The sequence below is a fragment of the Acipenser ruthenus genome, chromosome 4 (genome assembly GCF_902713425.1).
Source record: "Acipenser ruthenus chromosome 4, fAciRut3.2 maternal haplotype, whole genome shotgun sequence".
Classification (NCBI taxonomy): Eukaryota; Metazoa; Chordata; class Actinopteri; order Acipenseriformes; family Acipenseridae; genus Acipenser; species Acipenser ruthenus.
Genome location: NC_081192.1, coordinates 38665472 through 38692818, shown reverse-complemented (window position 1 = coordinate 38692818; position 27347 = coordinate 38665472). Strand labels below are relative to the sequence as shown.

General features: G+C 36.4%; 1 protein-coding gene across 4 annotated transcripts; it reads right to left on the bottom strand.

The window, feature by feature from the left end:
- Positions 1–806: 806 nt before the first annotated feature.
- LOC117400451 (ectonucleotide pyrophosphatase/phosphodiesterase family member 2-like) lies at positions 807–26811 on the bottom strand. 4 transcript variants are annotated; one of them, XM_059022348.1, is made up of 27 exons: positions 26608–26811; positions 26212–26326; positions 23801–23956; positions 22979–23104; positions 22738–22798; positions 22335–22432; positions 20667–20746; positions 20164–20283; positions 19614–19669; positions 18428–18493; positions 17403–17475; positions 16288–16396; positions 16026–16151; positions 15837–15868; positions 15286–15413; positions 14497–14550; positions 14293–14331; positions 13172–13256; positions 11565–11652; positions 10937–11106; positions 10658–10706; positions 8758–8897; positions 5758–5893; positions 4745–4822; positions 3550–3682; positions 1844–1997; positions 807–1426 (listed from the first exon to the last, which is right to left on the bottom strand). In XM_059022348.1, exons 1-27 carry the CDS (start codon positions 26638–26640, stop codon positions 1256–1258), a joined length of 2676 nt encoding a protein of 891 aa, XP_058878331.1. In that variant the 5' UTR covers positions 26641–26811; the 3' UTR covers positions 807–1255. The 4 variants fall into 4 exon arrangements, with proteins under 4 accessions (XP_058878331.1, XP_058878332.1, XP_058878333.1 ...); XM_059022349.1 differs by lacking the exon at positions 14293–14331 and having other exon boundaries at positions 26608–26809; XM_059022350.1 differs by lacking the exon at positions 14497–14550 and having other exon boundaries at positions 26608–26809.
- Between the last annotated feature and the right edge of the window lie 536 nt (positions 26812–27347).

Below are 27347 nucleotides of genomic sequence, written 5' to 3'. Positions count from 1 at the left end.
TTTTCAAAAATGATTTGGACTGTAATTTAATCTAGTTTAGGTATATACTGTAGTTTTATATATGCAATCCTTTGAAAGGGTACTTTTTTATATATTTATCACATTTGTATAAATCTGAAACTGTTCATGTTTTTGGTCAGATTATTATTGTAATCCTACATTATACTTTGTAATTGTGATTACAAATGTCATGCAATTAATTTGACTTCCCTCTCATCTTATCTTGCTGGACACTGAGGAGCAGTTATCTCCTCACATGGACCTTCCGCCCACTGGGACTCTCCTAAACAATGGAATAACAAAGCTTGAAGTGCACAGAAATTATAGGGACAGAGAATTAGTTCACAAATGGAATTCTAAGGGTAAATCACACACACCAACGGAGCATGTTTTAATGAAAGAAACTGGATGCAGAAGTTGATAAGATTATCCTAGAACACAGTCAAAGTGCCACTTGTGTTGCTTGTGCAGTTTCTTTACTTGGGCAATAGCACAAAGTGTTTGAATTGTGGCAGGAGTCTGAAAAAACAAATCACACGTCTACCCCTCCCTGCTCGTGATACAGAGGATTATTTATTTGATGTAATGAAGATACTATTTCTTTTAGGTCATAATGAGAAAATGTATGCGCTGCTTTGTTGGTAAATGACATTGCGCAAGGAAATTAGGTATTTTTTATGTCTGTATTTTTTGTTTTTTGTTTACCGAACTAGAAAACCACTCTAAGGCAGTTGAAGCCCCAGGAACCCAACATCTTTTAGACATTTTTAACTCATATTGGCTAGGTGACTAAATGCATAAAAAAATGATAGTAAACGCATAAAACATTGTTTATTATATTTGAGATTGAATTGGTCTATAAGGCATAAATAAGTCAAATCACACAGTTAATAATACAAGTATAAATGAAATATTACAATTAAATTCATTGTTGTATACAGAACAAGATTTAGATTACAAAGTCCCAATCTTGCAGCACCACTCAAATTTGGGCTTAAAAGGCCACAGTATTATAGACATTTTTAACAAAGACACTAAATAAATCTAATTAAAAGTTAGACACTAATAACAAATAAAAATAAATCTAAAAAAAAAGGACACATGCTTGTTTGCTGAAAAAAGTGGATTTGTTACAAAGGATTAGAATACTTAAAAACAGCCTTTAAAAATAGTTCAGGATTTAGAAATAATAAATACAAAACAGTATGAAAATATACACCTGTGCGTCAAAGATGTACCGATTACAGTTAGCAGGCTATATCTCACTCTCGTAGGTATGCAAGTAAGTCTTTAAAGAAAGAATCTCTATGTAACTTCTGCTGGTCCTGCGGTAGAAATCCAACCCGGTCAAAATTTCAATGTCCCGCACTCGTGCTGTATGCATCTTGATGAGGTCTTCAACCCACTTTGATTCTTCCTCTGAACTCTAGATTTGTTTAAAAAGAAGAAAAAAAAACAAACATAATAAAAAAAGAGTTAACCTTAAAAAACAAAGTCTTCTTATGGTGCTTTTTGCATTAATGAAGCAGGGAGAACTTGAACTGTAGTAAGTTTGCTAGAAGCACATCATTATTTACTACTCACTGGGTCATAGTCAAAGTTTTAACGAAAGAAAGCATGTCTAGGGCATTTTCCAAACTGAAATTTGTTTATATATTTATGAGGTTTAAAGCAACACGTTTGTTTATATTCTTTATTACTATTTTGTTACAAAACTATTAAAAAAAATAATACACGTGTGTCCTTGTTGCACAAGTATAGTGAAAAAAAAGAGAGACACTGGATCTTAAATCAAAAACTTCCTGCTCATATTTCTATAAACAGAAACTAAAACACAACTTACATTACAGCTTTCATCGTTATCAGCTCTGTGAGGAAGAATGAAAGAGAACACGCTCAGGGGACCGTCACATTTATCTGTTGCCTGAGTATAGTCCAGACAGCTGGTTATAATACTGTAGTAGTGTGTTGGCACTGGAACGGATCCACCAACATACCTAGAAAAGAAAAAAAACAGTACAATTCAGTTTTGAATTAAAAGAACAGAACAGATTGATAGTAAAACAGGTGCTTGGTATGCTATTACTATTATTTATTTCTTAGCAGACACCCTTATCCAGGGCAACTTACAACTGTTACAAAATACCACAGTACAAAGTATCGCATTACAAAACCCCGGCTCCAACATTTCCTCCCGTATTTCTCATGGATGCACTCGCATCATCTTAAACTCAGTCTCTGCAAATCAGACTCCCTCCCCCCCCCTTCCTCCCCCACAGCTGATCTCTCCGTCCCTATTATTATTATTTATTTCTTAGCAGACACCCTTACCCAGGGCGACTAACAGTCGTAAACAAAAAACACATTTCAAGAATCACAGTACATGGTGGTGGATTCATCTTGAATCCACAACCCTCTCTCCCTCCTCATCCACCAAGAACCTTCGTGTCACCCTCGACCCCTCCCTACTCTAAGCATATCTCTACCCTGGCATGCTCCTGTCGCTTCTTCCTCAGCAACATATGCAGAATTCGCCCCTTCCTCACAGACTACTCCACACAGCTCCTAATTCAGGCCCTGGTACTGTCCCGCCTTGACTTCTGCAACTCCCTCCTGGCCGGCCTCCCTGCCTCTGCTCTCCGTCCTCTCCAGCTCATCCAAAACTCTGCTCCTCGCCTTGTCTTTTCCCTTCCTCGTTTCTCCCACGCTACACCGCTCTCTGCACTGGCTCCCTATCACTGCTCTTACACAATTGGGAACTCCTGTACTCGTCTATTGCTGTCTTGCTCTTTCTACTTCCTCCTTTCTCCAGACTATTATGTCTCCCTACACCCCCTCTGCTCCTACACCCCAGGCAGATTAGCTGTACCCTGCCCCCCCCCCCCCGCTCCCATGCTTCCAGAGCCCACTCCTTCTCCACCCATGCCCCTCAGTGGTGGAACGACCTAACCATGGATATCAGGACTGCTCAGTCCCTGACCACCTTCCGGCACCTCCTCAAGACACACCTGTTCAGACAGCATCTGTAAACCTCACAACTCTTGACTATATGGCACCCAATTGTACTTGTATCAGCTTGTACATACCTTGCCGTACTCTACTACTGCTCTTAACTATAACTACTTCCTGTATCTTATACCTGATTTTACTCTTCTAGGTATCTGTATTTACATTTTTGCAATTGCTCTTATTTGAAATCATTCTCATCCATTTACTCATATAAGCAATTCTTTTTATTATAAGTGAACTGCTTTTAGTCGAACTTGCTCTTGAATGTAGTTATTTACTGTATTCTTTATTTTGCTCTTATTTGACTTATCTGCTACTGATTTTACTGAACTTTATAACTGCTCTTATCTGTAATGTGATTTTCTGTAATGTGATATCTTAGAGGATACCTTGTAATGTGATACTTTGTAACAATTATAAGTCGCCCTGGATAAGGGCGACTTATAATAATGTAATCAAAAGTACAAAAGAATTAAGCAAATGTTTTTTTAAAGTGCAATAATGTATTCCATAAACCATTCAATAAAAAGAAGGACTTACTGTTTAATTTTGTCAGCCGTATCATAAAGACTATCATAGTCATAATCAAAGATTGGACCACTTATAACATTGACCCCATTGCGTTCTGTTGCATATCTCTTCACAAGAACCCTCTGGAAGTAGTTCCACACTTCTGCAGGGAAGGAAATACACAAGCATCGGAATCTTTACCAGGTCACAGGGACCTTTCAAGGTCAAGGCATATTATACCAAAAGTAATGGAAAGCAAAATTTTGAAAACATTAAATTTCATTTAAAAAAAAAAAAGGTTTAACCATTTTAAATTGGTTGAACATAAATGACGCAAAAACAGAATCCTTGTATGCCTGCAGTTTCCTGATATCCAAGTTTCCATCAGTTGTATTTTGTTTGTTTTGAGGAAGGCTGTTTATTGCTGACACTTAAGATTCTCAAAGCACACACACAAAGCAGCTCCATGTAAACAATATATTAATAATAAAATATGAAGCAGAATATTTTCATCACAATAAAAGGAGGACCATGTTAATAAGAGGTAAAAAGCATTGTTGGCAATGGTAAATTCAATTAATGTTCTGGTTTTGAAATCCTTTTCTTCCAAAATGTGCATTCATTTAAAAAACAAACAAACATGTACTCGCATTTAAATCATTAACAGCTCTTCCCAGTTAGAATATTTTTTATTGATCCCTCTCAGGAACACAATGAATCAAATTTAAAATGCAAGGGATAATTGGTACCAGCAACTCTAAGTTCAACGGCACCACTAAAACACTGTCCCATTTCATGGGCTTAAATCATTCAACAAACATCCTGCTGTGTTGAGTTTTTGGAAATAACCCTGTAGGCTGTCAGTGCTTTTCCATTGTTTAGCTCTTTGTACGGATCTTTACTACCATCATAAAAGCAAATCATTCCTCTATGTCCAGATGCAAATAAACAATACAAAAAAAAAAACCATCCACAATTAACACACACTTCATGGCTGCTTTGTTCAGTTTGTCAGATATGATGGCACGTTGATTAGTAGGGTATTGAGATTTAGAGCTTCAGATTGTTGCCTGGTTCTAGTTTATATATTGTTTCAATCTGTCAAGGACGTTTATAACCCACCCCAACGGACGGCTTAACTTTAGGATTATCAATTTTAAACAAAAATGCCACATTATGCAGAACTACATCCATCTGATTTTTATTTACTATAAACGTTACTTACTCTTAAAGGCAGGATACATTGGAACAGCATTTGTTATGAGGAAAGCATCATATCTAGCTTCAGAGGAAGAGGCCAGTTCTGCAAAGAAACACATTATTTGTTCTGGTAATTTTGATCCACTTTAGAACCTTGTAAGCTAACCTAATTTCAATAGAGTTCTGGATGCAGACCTATACATTTTTTACTTATTCTTTTTTAAATTTAGTAGTTGCCAATTTTCTTTTTGTTTTTCGTTTTCTCCCTAATTTAATCGTGTCCAACTGTTTTTTGTTTAGCTCAGCTCACCGCTACCACCCCCGTAATTTAAATCACTTCTAGGTGACAAGTGAAATAAGTTAGATGGTTTTAGGTCAGTCCTCAGTGACTACTTTTGTTAAGTAGTGCACTTTACAGAACCACCACATGGTTTACAATGATTTGGTACAGTTTCCAGTTTCTCTGCCTTCGTCAGGTCAGGATTGAGGTTAAATGGCACAACTCTATAATAATAATAATAATAATAATAATAATAATAAACTAGTGTGCCCCTTGTAAAAATTGTATTTTGAAGAATCAGTTAAAAAGAAAACTAATACAATAAAAATAAAAAAAAAGTATGCGTGACAAAAACGTTAGGATCCATGTACTAAATGAGTGTTTAGACATCAGTACATGTATTACATTTTACATAGAAAAGCAACCTTGCCATATTGAAGCATCCCATATGAAATGTGCAAATCCACCGATGTCACCAACACCACAACTTTATATTTTCACGACTTTCAGAAACGCTTTGGGCAGTATATTAAGGCATTAAAAGTGACAGAAATACAAATGTGTATAGTAACAAAAGTACTTAATTTGTACAATTTAAAAGTACTTGCAGAACAGCCTAAAAATAATATTTTATTATCCAGCTTTTTTTTTTTCTACATAGAGCTGGCAAGCTCGTTATTTTATTTTTTATAAAATAACAAAAAATCATTGTCAATTTACTAGAAATACATGAATAGATTAGGTGAACCACAACTTACGTGGAGGGTACAGATACCCATAGGACATCTGCTTGTCTGCTTTGTAGGCAGAGCAGGTTTGACTGTTGGCAGGAGGCACACGAATGTCAGGCCTCACGCAGCTGCTCAGCGAGTCGGGAATATGGGAAACATCAGCCTGAATAAATACGGTGTGATAAGTTTAACAGGGTGCGGGAATAATCTTTGTTAATCTCAGTATGCCTTACCTTACACAATATTTATTTATATACCGCCCTTTATATCGAGCAGCATAGAGACTCTTTAAAGAAATCATTAGCAGAAAACCCATCCTCTCTGCCAAGCTGTCAACAGATTTTGCACTGATGTCAGCTAGTACCCTGTACACATCCATAAAAAACAATTTTTACCACACTGAATTGAAATAGCAGATGCCAAAATAATTTTTGAATGATAGCATCAGAAAAAGAAAAATTACCACGGAAGAATAATGCCTATTATACCAACAATCTAATTTCCAATGCAGTGATGTCCTGAAGGTGGCAGCATTATCTTCTAGAATACAGCAGACACTTATTTGTCCAAACTCTGCTGTTGATGCACAATTTGTGCTGGTAAATCAAGAGTTTTGGTAAAATAAAAAGTGACAACTGTATGACAAAAAAAACAAAACACTAACAAACTTTCACATCTAGTGAATTGGTATACAAAACATACAGTTGAATCCCATGCCATGTGTATAGGCTTGAGAATGTGTTACTAGAATTAACAAAATAGAGGCTAAATAAATGCAGATCCTTATGTAATGGGATGCCATAAAATAATGACAGCTTCATCAAATCTGTGCAACTGCTGCCTACATTTAGTATAGCCTATTAATGGACTTGAGTAGCAAATTAATGCATTGGACTCCTCAAAACAAATGTTATGCTTCTGTATTCTACCTCAAAAACAACCACAGCAGTCCGGCAAACTCACCACCACCTGCAATCTGCACTGGGTTGCCATATGGCAGTCAACTTGGGTAGATGGGAAGCAATAGAAGATTTTAAACTTGCCTGTACTTGTGAATGTAAAGCTAAAAATTGTGCTACCCAGTTAAATCCTAATTTAACAGAGTCCTGAAACAAGTGTTCAAAGTCAGACATCACACATGGGTTATATACAATATATACAGTACTAAACTTTAATACAAGCATGCACAGTTGCCCAGATATATTAGAGGCATAAGCATTTAGTTGGAAAGGTAAAACACATATATTTTTGACAATTGTAATACTTTATAAAATGTAATGTGGAAATGTTTGGTTTGAGAAGGAATACATACAGTGCCCTCCATAAGTATTGTGACAGTGAAGTCAAAATTGCTATTGTTGCTGTACACTCAAGCAATATGAAAATACGATTAAAAAATGAATGAGGCAAAAGTACAGAATGTCACCTTTTATTTCTGGCTGTTTCAACACATATATGTTTTACCAACTAAGAACAACAGCACTTTTCCATCCCCCCCATTTAATGTGAGCTTAAGTATTGGAACATTTGGCTCACAGGCGTTTCTAATTGATCAGGCGTTTCCTGTTGCATTGATTGTTCACACATAAGAGCTATGAATGTGTAGTCTCAGTTCTATCTTTTGCTTTTGGAGTCTGCGTTTGGTGTCAGTAGGCATAATCCAATATGAAGACTAGGGAGCTGCCTATGAAAGAAAAGCAAGCGATTTGGATGCTAAAAGAAAAGAGGAACTCAATTAGAACCATAGCACAAAAGTTGGGCATAGCCAAATCAACAGTTTGGAATGTCCTGAAAAAGAAAGAAACCACTGGTGTCTTCAGCAATGGGCAACGACCAGGTCGGCCAAGGAGAACAGCAGTTGATGACCACAGCTGTGAAAAACAACCCTAAAATAAGTGTCAGTGAAATCACCAACAACCTCCAGAATGCTGGGGTGAAAGTGTCACAATCTACTGTTCGCAGAAGACTTCGGCAGCAGAATTACAAAGGCTACACTGCAAGATGCAAACCTCTGATCAGCACCAAAAACAGTAAGGCCAGATTAGAATTTGCTACAAAGTACAGAGATGAGCCAGTAGATTTTTGGAACAGAGTTTTATGGCCAGATGAGATGAAGATTAACCTTTATCAAAGTGATAGGATGGCAAAAGTGTGGAGAAAAAAAGGAACTGCAGATGATCCAAAGCATACCACCTCATCTGTGAAGCATGGTGGAGGTAGTGTCATGGCATGGGCATGCATGGCTGCCTCTGGAACGGGCTCACTCATCTTTATTGATGATGTAACGAACGATGGCAGCAGCAGAATGACTTCAGAAGTGTACAGAAGCATCTTGGCTACCAATGTACAAGAAAATGCCACCAGACTCATTGGGCGGCACTTCACAATGCAACAGGACAAAGACCCAAAACACACTGCCAACACAACCAAGGAGTTCATCAGGGGAAAAAAAGTGGAAAGTTTTAGACTGGCCAAGTCAATCTCCTGATTTAAATCTGACTGAACATGCATTTCACTTGCTGAAGAGGAGACTGAAGTCAGAAACTCCCCAAAACAAGCAACAGCTGAAAATGGCTGCAGTAAAGGCTTGGCAAAGCATCTCAAAGGTTGATACCAAGAGTTTGGTGATGTCAATGGGTCGCAGACTCACTGCTGTTATTGCATGCAAGGGATCTGCGACTAAATACTAGCTTTTATACTTCTTATATTTGCTTTGTTGAATTGTCCCAATACTTATGCTCACATAAAATGGGGGGATGGAACTCCAAATGTGCTGTTATTCCTAGTTGGTAAAACATGTATGTCTTGAAACCACCAGAAATAAAAGGTGACATTCTGTACTGTTGCCTCATACTAATCTTTTATTCGTATTTTCATATTGCTTGAGTGTACAACAAAAACAGCAATTTTGACTTCACTGTTCCAATACTTATGGAAGGCACTGTACACACCATAAATATAATACAGCTTTCACAGAGCTGTTTCATAATGGTAAGATATTTTATTCCACATAGAACTGATACATACCTGTTTAGTAACTGTGTATGATGTCCAAAGAGGCATTGATAAGGCATCACTGTAACCACTTATAAAGTCGCTATGATGCAGAATGCTGTATTTTGTGCGGAAAAGTACTGCAGGCCTACCATAGAGCAGATGTTTGCTATCTAAAAAAGAAAATAAAACTTAAGGAAATCCTTTATGGTGAATAAAAGAAAAGATCCAATACAAAATAAAAAATAACCCCAAACAATAGATTTATTTCTGTGATAACTTGTTGAGACGGTTAAGCAAGAAAGACATGAAGCACACCTGTGTATTTGCATTCAATCATTATTATTATGACCCTGACCTTCATTTAGGCAGTATGCCAGCTTTAAATATATCTTTGGTGGACTGTTTTTATTTTTATTTTTCATAATGCATGACCATAAACCAACAGGGCACTACAAAATGAGTCAAGAGGCAGAGGTAGATCTCCATAAAAATGTGCTTGTGCTCATGAAACCTACAATGCTCCTTTTTCACAATTTATACAGGTTATAATTTAACAGGTTTAATGTGGTTTTATTTTCATCCATCGGTGAATTAGGTGGGAAATCTATTTCATAATATTCTTTATAAAATGCAACATTTACAAGATTTCCTATTTAAGGGAGACTGTGTGGTCCAGTGGTTAAAGAAAGGGGCTTGGAACCAGGAGGTCCCCGGTTCAAATCCCACCTCAGCCACTGACTCCATTGTGTGACCCTGAGCAAGTCACTTAACCTCCTTGTGCTCCGTCTTTCGGGTGAGACGTAATTGTAAGTGACTCTGCAGCTGATGCATAGTTCACACACCCTAGTCTCTGTAAGTCGCCTTGGATAAAGGCGTCTGCTAAATAAACAAATAATAAATAATTTCTGGATTCTGGATCCTCTTTGTTGGTCCCTCGATTGTGTTTTATATTTATTTACAATCCAGCATTTGTTAAATTGTTTGAACCAATCAAAATGGAGTCAGTTTATTACTCAATTTACTGCATTTAAAAATATCAGTTTCCTTTACTCAAACTGATGTTTTTCATTGCGGTTTAAAAAAAAGAATAATTTTAAATTCTCTTTTATTAATAACTTGAAATTGTGTAAATAAATCAAAATATTCACTGAGTAACAGTTATATCCACCATAATTGTAAATAATATTGTTTAAAATAAATATGGTTATTGAAATAGAACAAAGCTACAATGTTAACAGTCTACAGCGTCTACAGTCGGTAGCTATCCAACAGCACTGGTTATACTTAAAGTATTCATGGGTTTGCAGCGATCCTGAATTTCTAAAAGAGTTCTCTGTCGAAACCGACGGGTTCATTTGTGGTTGTATTGTTGTTGTCTGTAGCAGAAGAACTACTAGAATGTGTATTTTCAGAAGTGAAAGCATGTTTAGCAGCACGCAGGTGGTACAGCAGACTAAATGCACTTCTGTGATGTTGCAAGTCACATTGACAAGCAACCCTCTTTCTATCCAATGAACCATCAGAAAGTTAAAAAATATTTAACGCGTGTTAAAAAAATTTCTCTTTAAAAAAATTAATGCGTTAAATCGCAGAAGTTGCCTGTGATTAATTGATAGCCCTATATATATATATTTTAGATAGACAGAGATTGAGAGAATATTATAAGTGTTTTTAGATCATTCGTCTAAGTCACTGTGGAACTTTCAAACTTAAACAATGACCAGTCTACCTTGCTATTTCCTCCACGCTATCTGAAGAAGGCGGAAGCCAAAATATTGTAGCTATAATTGATAAACTGAGTTTCCAGTTTATCAATTACTTTTTGCTGACTAGGTTTTTTAGTTTGAGGTCCTTAAACATGTTAAAACAATAATGTTGGGGGTGTATGTAACATGAGGTGAATAAGACAGCGGAGAGAGTAGTTAGTTACCATCCGTTCCCTTGTTGGCCAGGCGCTGGTTCAGTTCATCTCCTTTATTCTACAAGACAAGAGGATTTAAAAATATATGCACGTTAATAAAAGATGTAAATGGCTTTAGCAAATTTCTCTTACCGAACAGAACCAACTTTTTTTTTTAATTACAAATTCTGTGAAATCAAGACCCTGTCTGTGGTCACACTTGTGAAGCAAATGGTTTAGAAGTAATATAATAGCTTGTGAATGGTGCCATTCATCAGTGTATTCAAAATGACTAAAAATGTCACTCACCTTCTCATCGCAAGTACAGCCCAATTCATCGACGATAGCAGAAGCAGGTACAGGATGCAATGGTTTGGCTACTTCATCTGGCATGCTTGGTTTAAACGGGGGGTTTTTCAAGAGGTGATTCAGACTCCCATGGGTCCCATTGTTAGGAGCAGGTTTCAGTCCCAAAAGGTCTGGAATACAAAATATCATGGCAAATCTATCGGTATGTATCATTTAAGGAATCATATAGTGAATGCTTACAGACCTTTGAATTCAGCAGTTATGAGATTCACTGGAGTGACTGACTCCAAGGTCTAGGTCCATGTGAAAACTGAGTATCCTACTTTCTTAAAAGACTCAAACATAAGCATGGGGACCAGCAGCTTGGCTGTCCCATAAATATTCTTACTAACCAGACACAAAGCTCACCAGGGTCAATTCAATTGATCTAAACAGTGGCTGATCGGATGTTTCACTTACATTGAAATACAGAAATATAACAAAGGCACACACCATCATAGTTGCTGTAAATGTTGGTTGAACAAACAGCTATTAATGAATTTAAAAGACCCAACCATATGAAATGCCACAAAGCCCCATGCCTGCCATGGCTTATTCATATTTCTGTACACAAATATCCAAATCTTACCACACATGACATTGTAGAGTTCAATGTTTTCAAATGCTGGAACTTTTGTCTTGTATTTAAAGGTTGGTCCATATCCTAGAAAGATGGTCTGTAAAACAAAATGCTCCGTTTGAAATCAGTTTGGCTAAAAAAAATAAATAAAAAAAAATGAAACTTCTATTTCAACCCCCTATTGGTTCCACTGGTTGAGACAGATGGTTGCATTTTGGGACTTCTAGGCTGCCATAGTTTGAAATGTAAACTCATCTGTTTGTGGTAGAAATGTTTAATTACCTAAGGAATTTACTAGGGGTGCAACAATTAATCGATGCATCGATTATTGATCATCTGTCCTTAAATTTCCCAAGCTTCAATTACATATTGGTGAATCGATGCATCAAAGAAGCCAGTTTGGAGTATCCTATTGCCGGTTTGCATTAAAACCTTGTGGGTGTGAGTGCGCTTCTTTTAGTGCTAGTACAGTAGATTAGTGCGTTGCTAGGATACACACTTTAGGCCTCTACAATCGAATATGTTTATTTATTAGGCAGCAGTGTGGAGTAGTGGTTAGGGCTCTGGACTCTTGACTGGAGGGTCGTGGGTTCAATCCCCAGTGGGAGACACCTTGAGAAAGGTACTTTACCTAGATTGCTCCAGTAAAAAAAAAACCCAACTGTATAAATGGGTAATTGTATGTAAAAATAATGTGGTATCTTGTAACAATTGTAAGTCGCCCTGGATAAGGGCGTCTGCTAAGAAATAAATAATAATAATATTTTTTTGTTTTCAAATATCAAATCTACCGGTTACCTTATTTTGTTTCAAAGCAGGTTGTGTTTGGGTTATATGGCAATATTATATAAAAAGAAGCTGAATTTAGTATGATAGTTAAATTAGTCAGGATTGGTGAGATTAATTCAAATGCTTTGAATTTGGACAAAATGTTAACAGTAATGAACAATCATAGTTCAGATAGAAATTACTTCTGTTAAAATAGTATTTTTTTTATTATTGCAATGTTAAAGGGACACTGATACAGACTCACGCATATTCTCTTCAGTTGTTTTTATAAATCGGAAGTGTTCTAATTTGAATGTAAGTTGTGCCTTTGTTTAACTGTTATGAACAACAGTGTTTTTAGTTATTGGATCTTCGGTTTTTTAAAAAAAACTAATGTTCTTTGTTTTGAAAAATAAAACGTCAATGCATATAGATTATCGTTGATAAATGCCTATACGATTGCACCACTAGAATTTACCATCTTTAAAACTGAAGAAACCCTTGAGAATTTGGAGGCTGTGTGGTCCAGTGGTTAAAGAAACGGGCTTGTAACCAAGAGGTCCCCGGTTCAAATCCCACCTCAGCCACGGACTCATTGTGTGACCCTGAGCAAGTTACTTAACCTCCTTGTGCTCCGTCTTTCGGGTGAGACATAATTGTAAGTGACTCTGCAGCTGATGCATAGTTCACACACCCTAGTCTCTAAGTCGCCTTGGATAAAGGCGTCTGCTAAATAAACAAATAATAATAATAATAATAATAATAATAATAATAATAATTTAAATGAATGTGTTTTACGCTATTGGTTACTGGTCTTTAAAATGGGTTAAAAACAAGAACCAACCTACCTGCATACTATTGATTTTGTTGTCATAACCATGATCTCCAAAGAAAGTACATTTTCCAGGATGTTTCCTTCCCTCTCCAGATTTCCTAAAATACAAATACAATTCAATGGTTAGACAGTTAAAGCCAAATGCCCATACCTAAAGACTGTGGTGACGTGATCCCTACTGTACATGGCTCTATACAGGCCTTGACCTGCTAACCTGCTGGTTTACCCCTCTTTTTCATTTATCTGCTCATTTTACTGTAGTTGGTCCTTCCTCTCAAGGCCATGTATACAAAGTCAGGGCAGGTGTACAGGCACTGCTTCTCCTATTAAATCATTTGCAGATCGGAGCAGGGCCACAGCAGTGCTAAAGAAAGTTAGCAAAGCAGTTTATTTAACATGACAGATTTAAATGCACACTGATTTTCTAATGCAAAATATCAGGTGGTGCGCTTACTGTTTGCAAAATATTTGTTGTAAATTAATCCTTTTTATTACAAAAGAAAAATGTAACCCCCTCCTTAACAGCAACCAAAATTACACGTCACAAGAAAGCTGGGGGACGACAACAAAGCATTTAAGAAAAGGTACAGAAATATCTACCCATGCGTTGATTGCAACAGAACTGTTAAGTTACTACTTTGTTACATTGTTGTTCAGATTTGTCATCATATAACAACAATAGAAGAGTTGGACAGAAGAACCACCTGCCATATGACAGCCAATAGGGTGTGGGCTGCTGATTTTACAAGAGCAATTTATAAAGCGTTTAAATTGTTTTGAAGGATGATTACTGTCTCTTTCAGGGACATTTGGGGTGCAAAGTCTGTTCTCCAGAATGGGCCACAGAACCAGCACTTGAGAGACTCTGCATATACTGCTGTTTCAGAAGAAACAGTTTTGGGATACAAAAGCAGATGCAAGAGAGCGCCTACAAAGTTAGCCGTAGCCTGCTTGCCCATAGTAACAGAAACTGACTTGAAGCCGAGAGAAGCAGCTTTTACTGTTGCTATTATACAATGCACTTCAGGGATCTCATTAGTACTAATCAGTCATGTGAGGGTCAATCCATTTGTAAAAGTATGTGCTACATATGACACGTGTTTCTAATGTATTGTCCAACTCCTGTTTGTTTACCGTTTAGGTGTTTTATGTTGAGCCGTCATGATATTTTTTCTATAAAAAGCAAAAAACACGTGATAAAATGAACAGGTGGGAACGTTTAGGTCTTTCCAAAATAGCGTTCATCAGCAGAAGGACTTGCTACTGTTAATATTAAGTTCCAAAACCAGTTTACTTCACCTCTGGACCAAATGTGACTTTTTTTTCACATTGCATTACCTTCCAGGAAATTCCAAATGGCTGCATAGCTCCTCGTGATTCTCCAACATCTTTCTGGTGATGTAAGAGAAGTTACCTGCTAATCATTTCCTAACAGTCACAGTAAAGCCAGAAGAAAACCTGCATGTGGTAGGACTATACAATAGGTCTCAGACTAGGGTCCACATATTTAAGAACATGTTAAATATGTGCAAAAAATAAAAAAAATGGCTAGACGCCATGATTATATATTATCCGCATATTAAAATCTGAAGAAAAAAACTGCTCTCTCAATATTTTTCTTTAATTTTTCAATGAGAAAACACCCAACCTTAAATATTTTAAAGCCTGAAAACTTGCAACTGTTAAAACAGTTGAATTGCACGTTTTCAAATACATTTTCACAAGCAAGCTGATAAAATCTAAGTTGTTCTAATATTGTTGCTTAGGATTCTTCCATTGGGGAGTATTGCTAGAAAAATGTCCCAACAATCAGTTGTTGCTGTGTATTTCATGTGATATTTGGGAGTTTTACTTATTTATTTATCCTAGTACAAGGACCATTCATTCATTTTGAAATCTTGAACCAGCAGCTTGACTGCGCTATGTAGCACAGACTAGGCTGCAATCATGAACATCCAATTGCCACATCTGACAGCTCTGTAAACCGACCACCAAAAAAGACTTAAGATGGGTCTTTCCTGTTATGTAGCTTTGCAGAGCTGGTTTTTGTTCCTCTGAAGGAAAGCCCCCGGTTTTATTGCATTTTTTTTCTTCAAAAGGGCAAAGGGTTAAAGAAAAGTATATTACCTCGCAACATGCCACTTCCTCTCCACAAGCAAATGGATGTCTTCAATTCTCCGGTTGTTTGCATAGTGCAGGCGCTTAGGGAGGTGCTGCTTCATGTAAGGCTTAAAGTGCTGATCCGACTTTTTACACTAAAAAAGAAAGAAAAAAAAAACACACAACAATAAATTAGAAGTAGAGCTGTATAAAATGATCTCATTCTTGCTTCCTTTCTGTATTTCATAGTAAATAGTCAAACACCTACAGCTGATTTATGTTTCATTATTTCCTTGCAAATGTAACAAATTCAAACATGCATTGAATCCAGTGTACTGGACAATAGGTGATCAAGATTTTTGATTAAACAGGTTTTTAATAAATGTTCATAAGGTGATTAAACTCTTAATTTTCAACTTTAGTTTTATTTTAATATGTTATTAATTAATGCTACTGAACACTACAGCAGAATATTTACATTTATATAAAATATTTTATATAAATATTCAGATCATAATATTTAAAATGTTTCCCTATAGTAAATATCATTAATCAAATTTATCAGAACTTGAACTCACTGTAAGATCTGAAACCACTGCTTTAGGATCATCTGAAAAGGAGAACATACATATTTTTAAAGATTGTCAACATTCAAGGTCTTTTGTGTATGTTGGTATACATTTACTTTACTGCACCCAACCAGAAAGGCAGCTCTTATAAACTATGACATATAGTAAAACAAAGTCATATTCCACTTTTTCACTCACATTTGGAATTGTTGGGAGATCTTGAACGAATTCTTCCAAGAGATCCAGGTACCAAAATAATATCATCGACATTAGACAGGTAAGAACTTAAGAATTCAGTTTTGTCACAATTTGCCTCCTCCATTCCTATAGAGAAGAAGAAACAAAAAATGACAGCTCACAGCCAAAAATCTGGTCTGATAGGCTGATCTTTCCCCTTTAAAAATCAGCAAAAAGCAATACTGTGCAGTACAGTAATGATGTTTTTTAAATGTGTCCTTACCGTGGTCTCCTACAATCATTAAATTAACACAGCGATGGAGCTTCATCTGTTTCAGGCCATCCATGAACTGGCCAATGATTCGGTCGATATCTTTTAGAGGACCATTTAACTGTGCAATACAAAGAAAAATACTTAATTATATTAAACAATTTACCATAAATCATTAATTAATGAATTACCTGACATTTGACCATAAAAGGTTTTGGGTTTTTTTTTATATATATAAAACAAAATCAACACATCTCCTGTGGCATAGCATAGTTCATTGACATAGCCATGTATAAACCACAATGTAACAATATGTCAATGCAAACATCACATTTCACCAAGAGATTCAGATAATTGTGGGTCTGGAACCAACACCCCAGTAATGTTGTTGAAGCGGACACCCTGAGATCCTTCAAGAAGCTGCTTGATGAGATTCTGGAATCAATAAGCTACTAACAACCAAACAAGCAAGATGGGTCGAATGGCCTCCTCTCGTTTATAAACGTTCTTATGTTCTTATAATGAATCAGATACCAGATTGTTGGAACCATGGACCACATTATGAGAATGAAAATAAAACAAAAGAAATGAAGGACAGGACTGCTTATATTCTTGATGTGACTTTTATATCAAATCAATCAATCAATATTTATATACACTATGTAAAACAGTTAAGGTTATTTGAATGTCAATAGGTTGGATAACTGAGGGGGGGGGGATAAGATAAATAAATAAATAAATAAAAACTTGATTTGTTCATGTCATGACAGGTTAGTTACCTTGTGAGCTAAATAAAAAAAAAAGATCCCCCTCTCCATGTCATTAATGACTCACCGGAGCAATTTAAGGGGTATAATTGAAAACCTTTTAGGAGCCCCAAGTAACAGATGTTAGCTCTTATGTAGAAAGCCAAGAAAATATGGTAAAATGTTACAGAAAAACAGGGATCTGGCTAAATCCTCGTTGACCTTTAAGATTTTTAATGTACCGATTACTTTTTATCCTGCCTGGAAGTGAGGAAATCTAGTACAGACCCTGATGAAACACAGCAGGTGTTTCACACATGGTAAAGCAGGGTTTCAATAAGACTCCCATTCTTTTCTGTTAGAGCAAAGATTAATACAAACCTCATTGCTCAAAGGTCCATATTTGTGTCCTACAGAATCTGGCTGCTCTGAGTGGAAAGCATAAACGTAGGGCCTGAAATGAAAGACATCAATCCGTTTACTTAATGCCCCCTATTATGTGTTATGTTAAGTTGTGCGGGGTACAGCATAGCACAATGAAACAAGCTGCTTTGGTGTTCTTTAATAATTTGCTCATTGCCAAGTTAAAAAAAAAAAACATATTTCCCTTCTCTGAGACCATTATCAAAAATTCTAGATAACTATTGCAAAGCAAGGGGTGAAGGCTGGTACTTTTATCTACTTATTTCAACAGTGCATGAGAAATATTTCAGGCGTGCAAAAATTCGGTCCAGGTATTACAGATATCATTAAACAAATTAACAGATGTTTTCAATTAAGTAATTAGGGTACAGTGGAACATATATAGCTCTGGACCTTTAGACCACAGCATGCCTAATGTATGTGTATACAACTGGCCTTATGTAAAGAAATAGGTAAACCTAAACCAGGACTAGGCAACCTTGGACATTCCAGTCAAGGTCTTCATTCAAACCAAGATTATTATATTAGAACAATTAAACCTGATTCTAAAGTACTTAAATCAAGAAGCCTGCACGATGTTGGAAGGTCATCTGAGGTCTCGGGACCATTGATTTTTCAAATACTCACACAGTATTGTTGTTGGGGGTCAGGTACCAGTTTTAAGAGTACAGTGGAGACTCACACACACCATTACCCTGCCCAGTTTCCAGATCTAAACCCAAGGTTCTTTGGTGTAAACTCGGCTGATTTTTCCCCAAACAGCGTACTCCAATTTGTTTTTTGCAAAAGACAGTGTGTACTCTATGCGACACTAGCATCTGTCACCCATTATCCTAGTTTTATACCAGTTGCTCCTGCCACTAAAATGTTTTAGTTTGGTGTATAATGCAAACAGGAACCAGGAAAGCATTGTGCAATTTAATAAAGAATGGTTACACACAAATATATTTAAAAAAGAAGACATGCAGTCATATCAAGTTCACCTTTCACTGTCAGGAAGATGAAACCACTGCAGCATAGTCAAGACTCTACGCTCAAGTGGAATGACACTGAAAGACAAGCATTAAAAATGTTAGCCAATTAAGCTATCAAAAAGTATCTTATTAAATACAAAACAGTTTATGTAAAATTGTACATGACCGGTTACTAGAAGATTATTTGTTAGTTTTATCCATTGGTAAATTATTATTATTATTATTATTATTTATTTCTTAGCTGACGCCCTTATCCAGGGCGACTTACAGTTGTTACAAGATATCACATTATTTTTACATTCAGTTGGGTTTTTACTGGAGCAATCTAGGTAAAGTACCTTGCTCAAGGGTACAGCAGCAGTGTCCCCACCGGGATTTGAACCCACGACCCTCCGGTCAAGAGTCCAGAGCCCTAACCACTACTCCACACTGCTGCACCAAAAATTTCTACCAATATAATTTACAATGTGATTACATGTTATCTTAGACAAAATCAACTGACAAAAATAATACCATTTTATAAAAACAGTGAAAAAGCTTGACAAGTGTCAGTTAGCAAGGGAAAAAGGATGCAGGAAGAATATTGTTATATTAGCCTTGAAGTTGAAAAATGACAGTTTTAAAACAGCTGCAAGAAAGGAGGAGAACCTTGCAGACCTTATCGTTAAGAAAAGGTTAGAGTCACCCAAGTTGAAGACACAAGATTTGTTGACATTATTCTGTGTTTTTTCCACCTTTGAAAGTGTAGGCCCCTTTAAACACAGCATCCTAATACTCGCTGGGAAGGGTGGGCCATTTGCAGTTCACCCAGAACAGCTGGCTCCTGTCAGTAGTTGCTAGTGTGAACTGGCCAAACCAATAGGGGGTATCTTGGATAATCTTCCCTGCAGGAAACTACTCTCACCATTACTTAGCAAGGACCCCCTGCTGTCAGCACAATCAGAATCTGCAACGTCAAACTCTCAAGGCCCATTGCACTCACTTTATCATAAGAAAACACATTCATTTAAAAGAGCCATCCCCTGAAAAAGTGTTTGTTCTGTTTTAAAACATGAAACAAATCTTTCAGTACCACTTACTGTTTTAGCTAGACATGTAATGAGCCTAAAGCAACAGAATACATTGAAGGCCCCCCACCCCCAGCTACATTAACTGACTTTACTGGAAATTCTGACACTTGAATATGACAACTTACAATGGCCAGAACAAAGTCCCAGCCTTCACCCCTTGCTTTTCGGCAGTTATCCAGATCTGGTAAGAATCAAAAGATCATTAAAATACAATGAGAAACAGCAAGCTAAGTGTATGTTGAATCAATAGCTTCTTTTTTTTATCAGAAAAACAAATCAAAAGTTCTAATATATATATATATATATATATATATTATATATATATATATATAAATTATACAGTACAACGGTACATATTGGCATCAATTGTAGTCCCACCATTACCCTTTCTTTTTACTCTACTGTGGCATACATGCAGTGAAGACTATATGGAGCGAAAGCAATATTTTGTGCTGACGTTTGATTACTGTTTTCAGCTTTTAGTTATCAGTTGAATTCTCATTATGTATTCAAGCCAAGCCGGGTTTCATTATTTGCTGAGCTACATAAAACAAAGTTGCATTAAGACACTAAAGCAGGTCCAGATGTCAGAGGATATCTGTACAAATTGTTCACAGATGCAGTACTTTCTTTTTTTTCATGGCACTGGGCCAAGTTACAGAAAAGAACACTTACTGGTTGACCTCCCCACCAGCGATGATTCAATTTCTCTCGACCTCGAAGGTTAAAGTTGGCATCAAACACAGGGTCGTGCATAGAGTTGCCAACAATTCCATGCGATTCAGGATAAAGTCCCTTTGTATGAAAAACACCAATGCAATATTGACTTAAATTGGTTTTATATCATTCTTTTTCTCTAACAAAGAAAGAGCTTTTTTTCCCCCCAACGTGTGATGTATGACTTTACAAACAAATCAGAAAGCCAACTATTGCAAATCCATTTATTATAGTATGGAGCTTCTAAACTCTTACTATACACAAACATCCTGTGGTTTAAAATTCACTTTCCCCATATACCTGTTCTGTTATTACTCAGTATTATCAGGATTTCCATTGTTGCCTTGTAACGTGCCACAGCAATACCATTATCCCTTAATTGCAAGGATGGTTAAGTGATCTTTATATATACAAACTGTCCATATACGACTTTAATACAAAAATAAAATACAAATACTTACAGTTGCAAGGGTATACAAGTTGGGGAACGTTTTTGTGGGGTATACTGGCCTCATGTATGGTGCGTGAGTGCCGCAGGATCCTAAAAGCAAACAATATACATGTGGTTACTGCTGAAATAATTACTGTACTATAAAATAGAAAGTGTGTTTTTTGTGTCAGTGAAAAGCTTTTTATGGTTACTAAACAGCTAACTAATGAAAATTAAAGATTAGGACAATAGCTCTGTGTACTGTCACTACACAGCAGAAATCACATGACCTTGATATAACAGCCATATTTGATCAGAGATCAATGTCAAGATACCTAACACATTTAGCAAGAGAACTTCAAACACCTAAAAAAAAAAAAAAAAAAAAAACTTAGAGCAAGAGTTGCCCATCCCTGACATATAAGCTCCCCTTGAACTGATGCTTGGTGAGATGACCAGCCTCAGAAGACCAGCAGGCAGGGACATGGGGTAAAAACTGACTTTAGTGGGGCTTCCGAGTGGCGCATCTGGTAGGTCAGCCAGGATGTCCTCGGCTCACCATGCACCAGTGACCCCTGTAGACAGGCCGGGCAGCTGTGGGCTTGCCTGTAAGCTGCCCAGAGCTACGTTGTCCTCCGACGCTGTAGCTCTGGGTTGGCTGCATGGCGGGGCTGCAGAGTGAAAAAAAGCGGTCGGCTGACAGCACACGCATCGGAGGACAGCGTGTGTTCGTCTTCACCGCTCCTGAGTCAGCGCAGACTGAGATTACCTACAACAGCTGATTAAAAAAAAATTGATCGATTCATCTAGTCTACCCACATGCTGTAATAGTAAAAATCTGTTTCATTTACGGGGTTTTGCTGTGAAACAATTAAATGGGCTTTTTTAAATCCCCCATGTCCTTACTTTCTCATTTAAAAGTAGAATGAAGAACGAGAGCGCAACATTTAAGTGACTAGTTTTTTGTATTGGTGTTAATACAATTACGAACAGTGATTGTAATATATATATATATATATATTATAATTTTATTTTACTGTTTATTACAAGGGGGTGGCAGCAAAAAAAATAAAAATCTCAAGGGGGCGCAGCAAAAACAGTGGGAACCACTGGCTCAGAAGGAAGGAAAAAAAAGACTACTTTGCTTTCACGGCAGTACTAGTTTATCTTATCATCCGAGTCGCAAGTAAATTTATTTCTTTTAAACAATGTGTTCTGTTAGTTTAATTCTGTACCATGGCAGTACATTTACAGCCTAAGTATGTGTAATTATGTATATATATATATATATAAAAAACACACACACACCAGGGCAACCAAGTTCTGAACAAGCTACAACCGAGAAAAGCCATCTGTAAGTTCAACGCTTTACATTCTGGGAGCAGTTGAATGCAAGACCGAGTGACAAATCCTGTATTATTATTATTATTATTTATTTCTTAGCAGACACCCTTATCCAGGACGACTTACAATTGTTACAAGATATCACATTATTTTTACATACAATTACCCATTTATACAGTTGGGTTTTTACTGCAGCAATCTAGGTAAAGTACCTTGCTCAAGGGTACAGCAGCAGTGTCCCGACCTGGGATTGAACCCACAACCCTCTGAGCAAGAGTCCAGAGCCCTAACCACTACTCCACACTGCTGCCTCGTAGCGCTGTTCTGTACCCAGTAACATTTTAAAAGTTCTTACGTAGTTTGTCAATGTTAGGGATGACATTGCTTCCTTTCATTGTGTAGGAGGCACGGAACCCATCAACAGAGATAAACACCAGAGGAGGGCGAACAAAACTGAAAGACAAAAAAAAAATAAAAAAAAATAATATGCTATCATATACTATGTCTAATCACCTCGAAGATGAGTTGTCCCCAGTTAGCTAAATGTGCTGCGGATTGTGTGCTGGCATCTGACTGCTGGCATTCCATTTCCCAATTCCAGAAGGTCTTGTAATTATGTTCGTTCCTCCTTCCTAATATATTGTACAGTATTAATTACATGTGTAGCCCTTTACTCTTTTACACAATTCCAAATAATCAAACACTTATTTTTTACACTTACTGTACTTTCTCAATCTAATGCTGAGAATGTAACTTACCCAGATGGACACTCTGGAGATTTTATCTCTTCACATTCGTCTTCCACCCAATGAGTGTCCCCTGCAAGAGATGCTATCCGATCAGCAAAGGTGTTCACAAAAAACACACACATCTTAACAGGATAGGAACACAAACACGGTTTCAGTCTCAGGTAAACTTCCTATTTTATACATTTCATCGTTTTTATCATTAGTTGAATTGTGTTAACTTCAAATCAGGGATACATAGGTGCCAACTGACCTTTGCACACTACGTGATAATTGGTACAGCAGTCTCCTTTGCCCATGCAGTCTTCAGAGCAATGGCATGCGTTTTCTTCATTCCGAGACTCTCCGCAACGATCCTTAGTGCATTCAAAGCCTTTAGCTGAAAACAATGAGGCATGATTAAACAAAAAAGCATCTAACAGGATAACATCTATCCAAGCTAAAAAAAAAATTAGGTATGTGTTTATTTATTTGTATTCATATTTTTTATTTTATTTTTTTTTTTAAGTAAAGGTAACAATGACATCTAAAACAAGTAAGCAAGTACTTGCATCTTAAGTTTGACAATATAAAGGGAGCAGTTCATGGTCCTCTTACACTTTTTAAAAACAATTTGTAGCCTTCCTCTAATTCTGAACTACATTTCCATTATACTTTTTTGGTGAAACTATTTTTCAGTTGATTTAAAGTTATGGACGAAATACAATATACAAAAAATATAAAAAATTCACCACGTGATCTTTGGGAAGAAAAAAAAAACATTATAAAAGAATATGTTACACAACAGTTCAGACATGGGAGTCTTAAGTTAAAATATATTGTGAAATATTACATTTGTATTATGTCAGTGTCAACTGATACTTTCAGTTGCATAGCTGGGACACAGTAAAAATAATGCGTTAAACTCCTGGACTGTCCTGGTAATATAAGCTTGGGTGACAATCCTACTTTCAGCTGCAATTCTGAAATCTAAGCAATTTCCAGAAAACAAACTACATGCACAAACACAAACTACATGCCTCTTAACAAGGGATAAAACATCATACTGTACTGCTGAAATCCAAGTACTGAATACCTGTTCTCAAACAATGCTCATCAAAATCTGAGCAACAGCTGTTGTAGGTTTTGCATAAGTTGTCGCAGCGGCAGCCAGGCGGTTCAGCTTCATGTAGTTCAAAGCATCTGCCTTTGCAAGATCCTGAAGTGCTAATCCAGGGGGAATCTGAAAGGACTACGATCAGTATGAACAGTTAACATCTGTTAGGGGCACAGCTGGGTGACTGGCCAAACTAAAATCAAAACTACTTAGCAATAATTGGAAATCTTTGCAAAACAAAGGAAAGCGGGCCAACGTGCCAGTCTAATTAACCTTTCCAAGATGTTTTTTTTTTTCTCTGGAGAAGGGTGCATGCACATGGTTACAAAAACCTTCTGCAAAGCCTGGCACTTGGCAATGTACAGTAGAACCTCAGAGTTACTAACACCTTGGGAATGGAGGTTTGTCATAAGTCTGAAGTGTTTGTAACTCTGAAAACTGAATTTTCAATGGTTTTATTAAATGTGGACACCTGCTACCTACACCCTGAATCTGGTGAATAACACACAGATACAGCACAGTAACACAATACTCATGTTGTTATGGTTCTAAAGTCTTTAAAACAGTACTATAAATGGAAAAAAGGCTTAGTTTAAAACTAAAATGTTCCTGTAAAATTGCCAGTACTTGTACATTTGTTGGTTCAGTAATTTTACTTTCTCTGTGACCAGCATGATGGTTATCGGAGCACCTATGTGGTTGCACTATTATTATTATTATTTATTTCTTAGCAGACGCCCTTATCCAGGGCGACTTACAATTATTACAAGATGTCACATTATTTTTTACATACAATTACATTATTTTTTACACATTATTTTTACATACAATTACCCATTTATAGAGTTGGGTTTTTACTGGTGCAATCTAGGTAAAGTATCTTGCTCAAGGGTACAGCAGCAGTGTCCCCCACCTGGGATTGAACACACGACCCTCCGGTCAAGAGTCCAGAGCCCTAACCAATACTCCACACTGCTGCCTTGCACTCACGGCTGAGTGATTGCATACTTCCGGTTGAAAGTGGGGTGTTCGGTAGACCGGTCAGTTCGTAACTTTGGTGTTCATTACTCTGGGGTTCTACTGTAGTTTGCAATCAAGGTCTCATTAACTGAAACTGATCCACTCTCAAGACTTAATTGCAACAGATTGTTTCCAAATGAAGAAAATGAACTATGATAACCTGTATTTAAACCATTCAGTTATAATTTTGCATATTTGTTCAATTAATGTGAACAGGTAACTTTACTGCCCATATTTGTAAACAGGTAGACATGCATGCATGCACACAACAGTAAGTGTGGTTTTAACATGAACATCTATTCAAATGTACACTCAATATTCAAGTGCAAATATTACACATATTTCTATTTAGACACGTATCATCTGATTTTAATAAATATTTTCTGTAAATATGATCTTGTCCATTATAAAAAAAGCTATACATTTACCGTCTGAAATACAATAGACAATACAGACTATTCATTATGAATTTATTATGTCAACAATCCAAGTATAATTGAGGGTATTTTGACACACTTAACTATTCTTAGATGGTCTCTTAATTCTAACCCATCCATAAACTTACGTTACCTTCAAAATATAAAATATGACAAATAAAACATTGCTTTATTTAGTAGCTGAAATGCAAGCTGAAGGACATACAGATGTTGTATAAACTTTTGACATGTTTTAAGTGGAGTTAGTATAGTCGACCAAAACGTTTACTTTCAAGCCAATATACATATTAGCCTTCCAAAACACACTACCTAGTGACTAGTTTTTTGTCAAGTAAAAAATAAGACTCATTTAAGTCTTCTTAGGTTTATTTTGACTAAGGCTACCTTTACTCAAGACTATTTCTCTCTCAAGCCATTACTCAACTCGTTTACATGATCTGCTTGCTTTAATGATATTCCTTTCCATCATATAGTCCTGTTTTCTTTTCTTTTTTAAATAAAGACTTTCACAGGTGATAGTTTAATATACCACATACATCTCAATATAAAACCACTATACCAAAGATATTATGTTTCTGCATTCAAATATCAACCTAAAACATGTACTTGTAATAAAATAATGTATGGATAAAGAAGGTGGATGCATACTTTATATTCTATTGGTGTACTTAAAGGCAAAAGTAAATACACATGAAACAGTTAAGTATTTGACATAAATTCCCAAACACCGCTATACATTCACTATATATATATATATATATATATATATATATATATATATATATATATATATATATATACACACACACACACACTTTTTTAAAAAGGCAGTTATAGCACCTAATGTATTTCTGTATATCCTGTCAATCTGTATATTCAAATATTAAAAGCAGACTGAACATCCACATCTAGAATGAAATACAAGTGACATACTATGATATCCGGGGTCTGGAGGGGCTTCATCCCAGTCTTCGGATCTCCTGTGGCGATTGTAAACATATCCCAAACAAACATTCGCCCCGAAAGCGAAACAAGCGACGAAAAACACCTGGAAAAAAGAAATGCACGACTTCAAACTCATTAAACGGTTATTTTGACAATATCACAAACTGCCGGAATGAACAAGCTAGAAAAACCGTCTTTATTTTTCTACTACAACTGGAAAACAACTAAATTAGGAGTCCCAGTGATATAATAATGAATCGATACATTGGAAACAAATACTGTAATACATTGCAATTATTTAATGCAAGAACACATGCTTACAAACAGTGTATTAACTTATATTAAGTTATGATTGTAATTCAAAGCTTGAGAAATTCTGCATACCTGGTTTAACGTAAAACAGTTGTGTTTGCTCATTTTGACAAGCTCTTACAGGCTCACAGACTGTCCTCTTCGCCCTGTTGTCTCTTAAGTGCGAGTTGCTCGTGCTGCTGGGTGATTTTTGTAATTACAACTAATCCCACCTGGTCAGGTTGTCACACTGCTTTGATTTGACTAGGAGTTCATTTCATCATCTTCTACATAAAAAAGTCAGTGCATTGATTGGATGAAAGAAAATTTGGAGGACTGGTTAAAAGCAAAAAGCTGTCTGGCTCGAGTTTTAGGCAAGCTAGTATTACCGTGGAAGTACCCAGAGGGAATGAAAACTACGTCATAACAATAGATGCAAGAAAATAAAAAGGATGAAACATTCTAAATATAATCTGCATGTCTACATCATTGTTCAATATAATAAGTATGCTTTCATGGAGCTCTTCATAAAGCAGTACTACTAATTACTTTATTAATACATGTAGACATTGGTTTAATATTCCTTACAAAAGGGCAGTTTTTTGGGCAAGGAGATTTTTAAAAATAACTGTAAATTAGTTAATTGTATTTTTTATACAGTCGTTTACTCTTAATGGGTTGCACAGCTGTAAAAAGACACATGTGGTCTTTTGCAACGATTTGCGAATTTAGTCCTTGGTTCTGTATTCAGTAATAATGATGGCTAGTCCGGTGTAGGCTACTCTGCATTATCCTGAGCTATACTATAAAAAAAAAAAAAAAAAAAAAAAAAA

Excerpts from the sequence above, each read along its gene's own strand:
- LOC117400451 (XM_059022348.1), bottom strand. The coding sequence starts at position 26,640 with ATGAGCAAACACAACTGTTTTACGTTAAACCAG. Across the intron at positions 23,105-23,800 it reads TGAGCATTGTTTGAGAACAG|CTAAAGGCTTTGAATGCACT; the intron begins GTATTCAGTACT and ends CATTGTTTTCAG. Across the intron at positions 3,683-4,744 it reads AATGTATCCTGCCTTTAAGA|AAGTGTGGAACTACTTCCAG; the intron begins GTAAGTAACGTT and ends CCTTCCCTGCAG.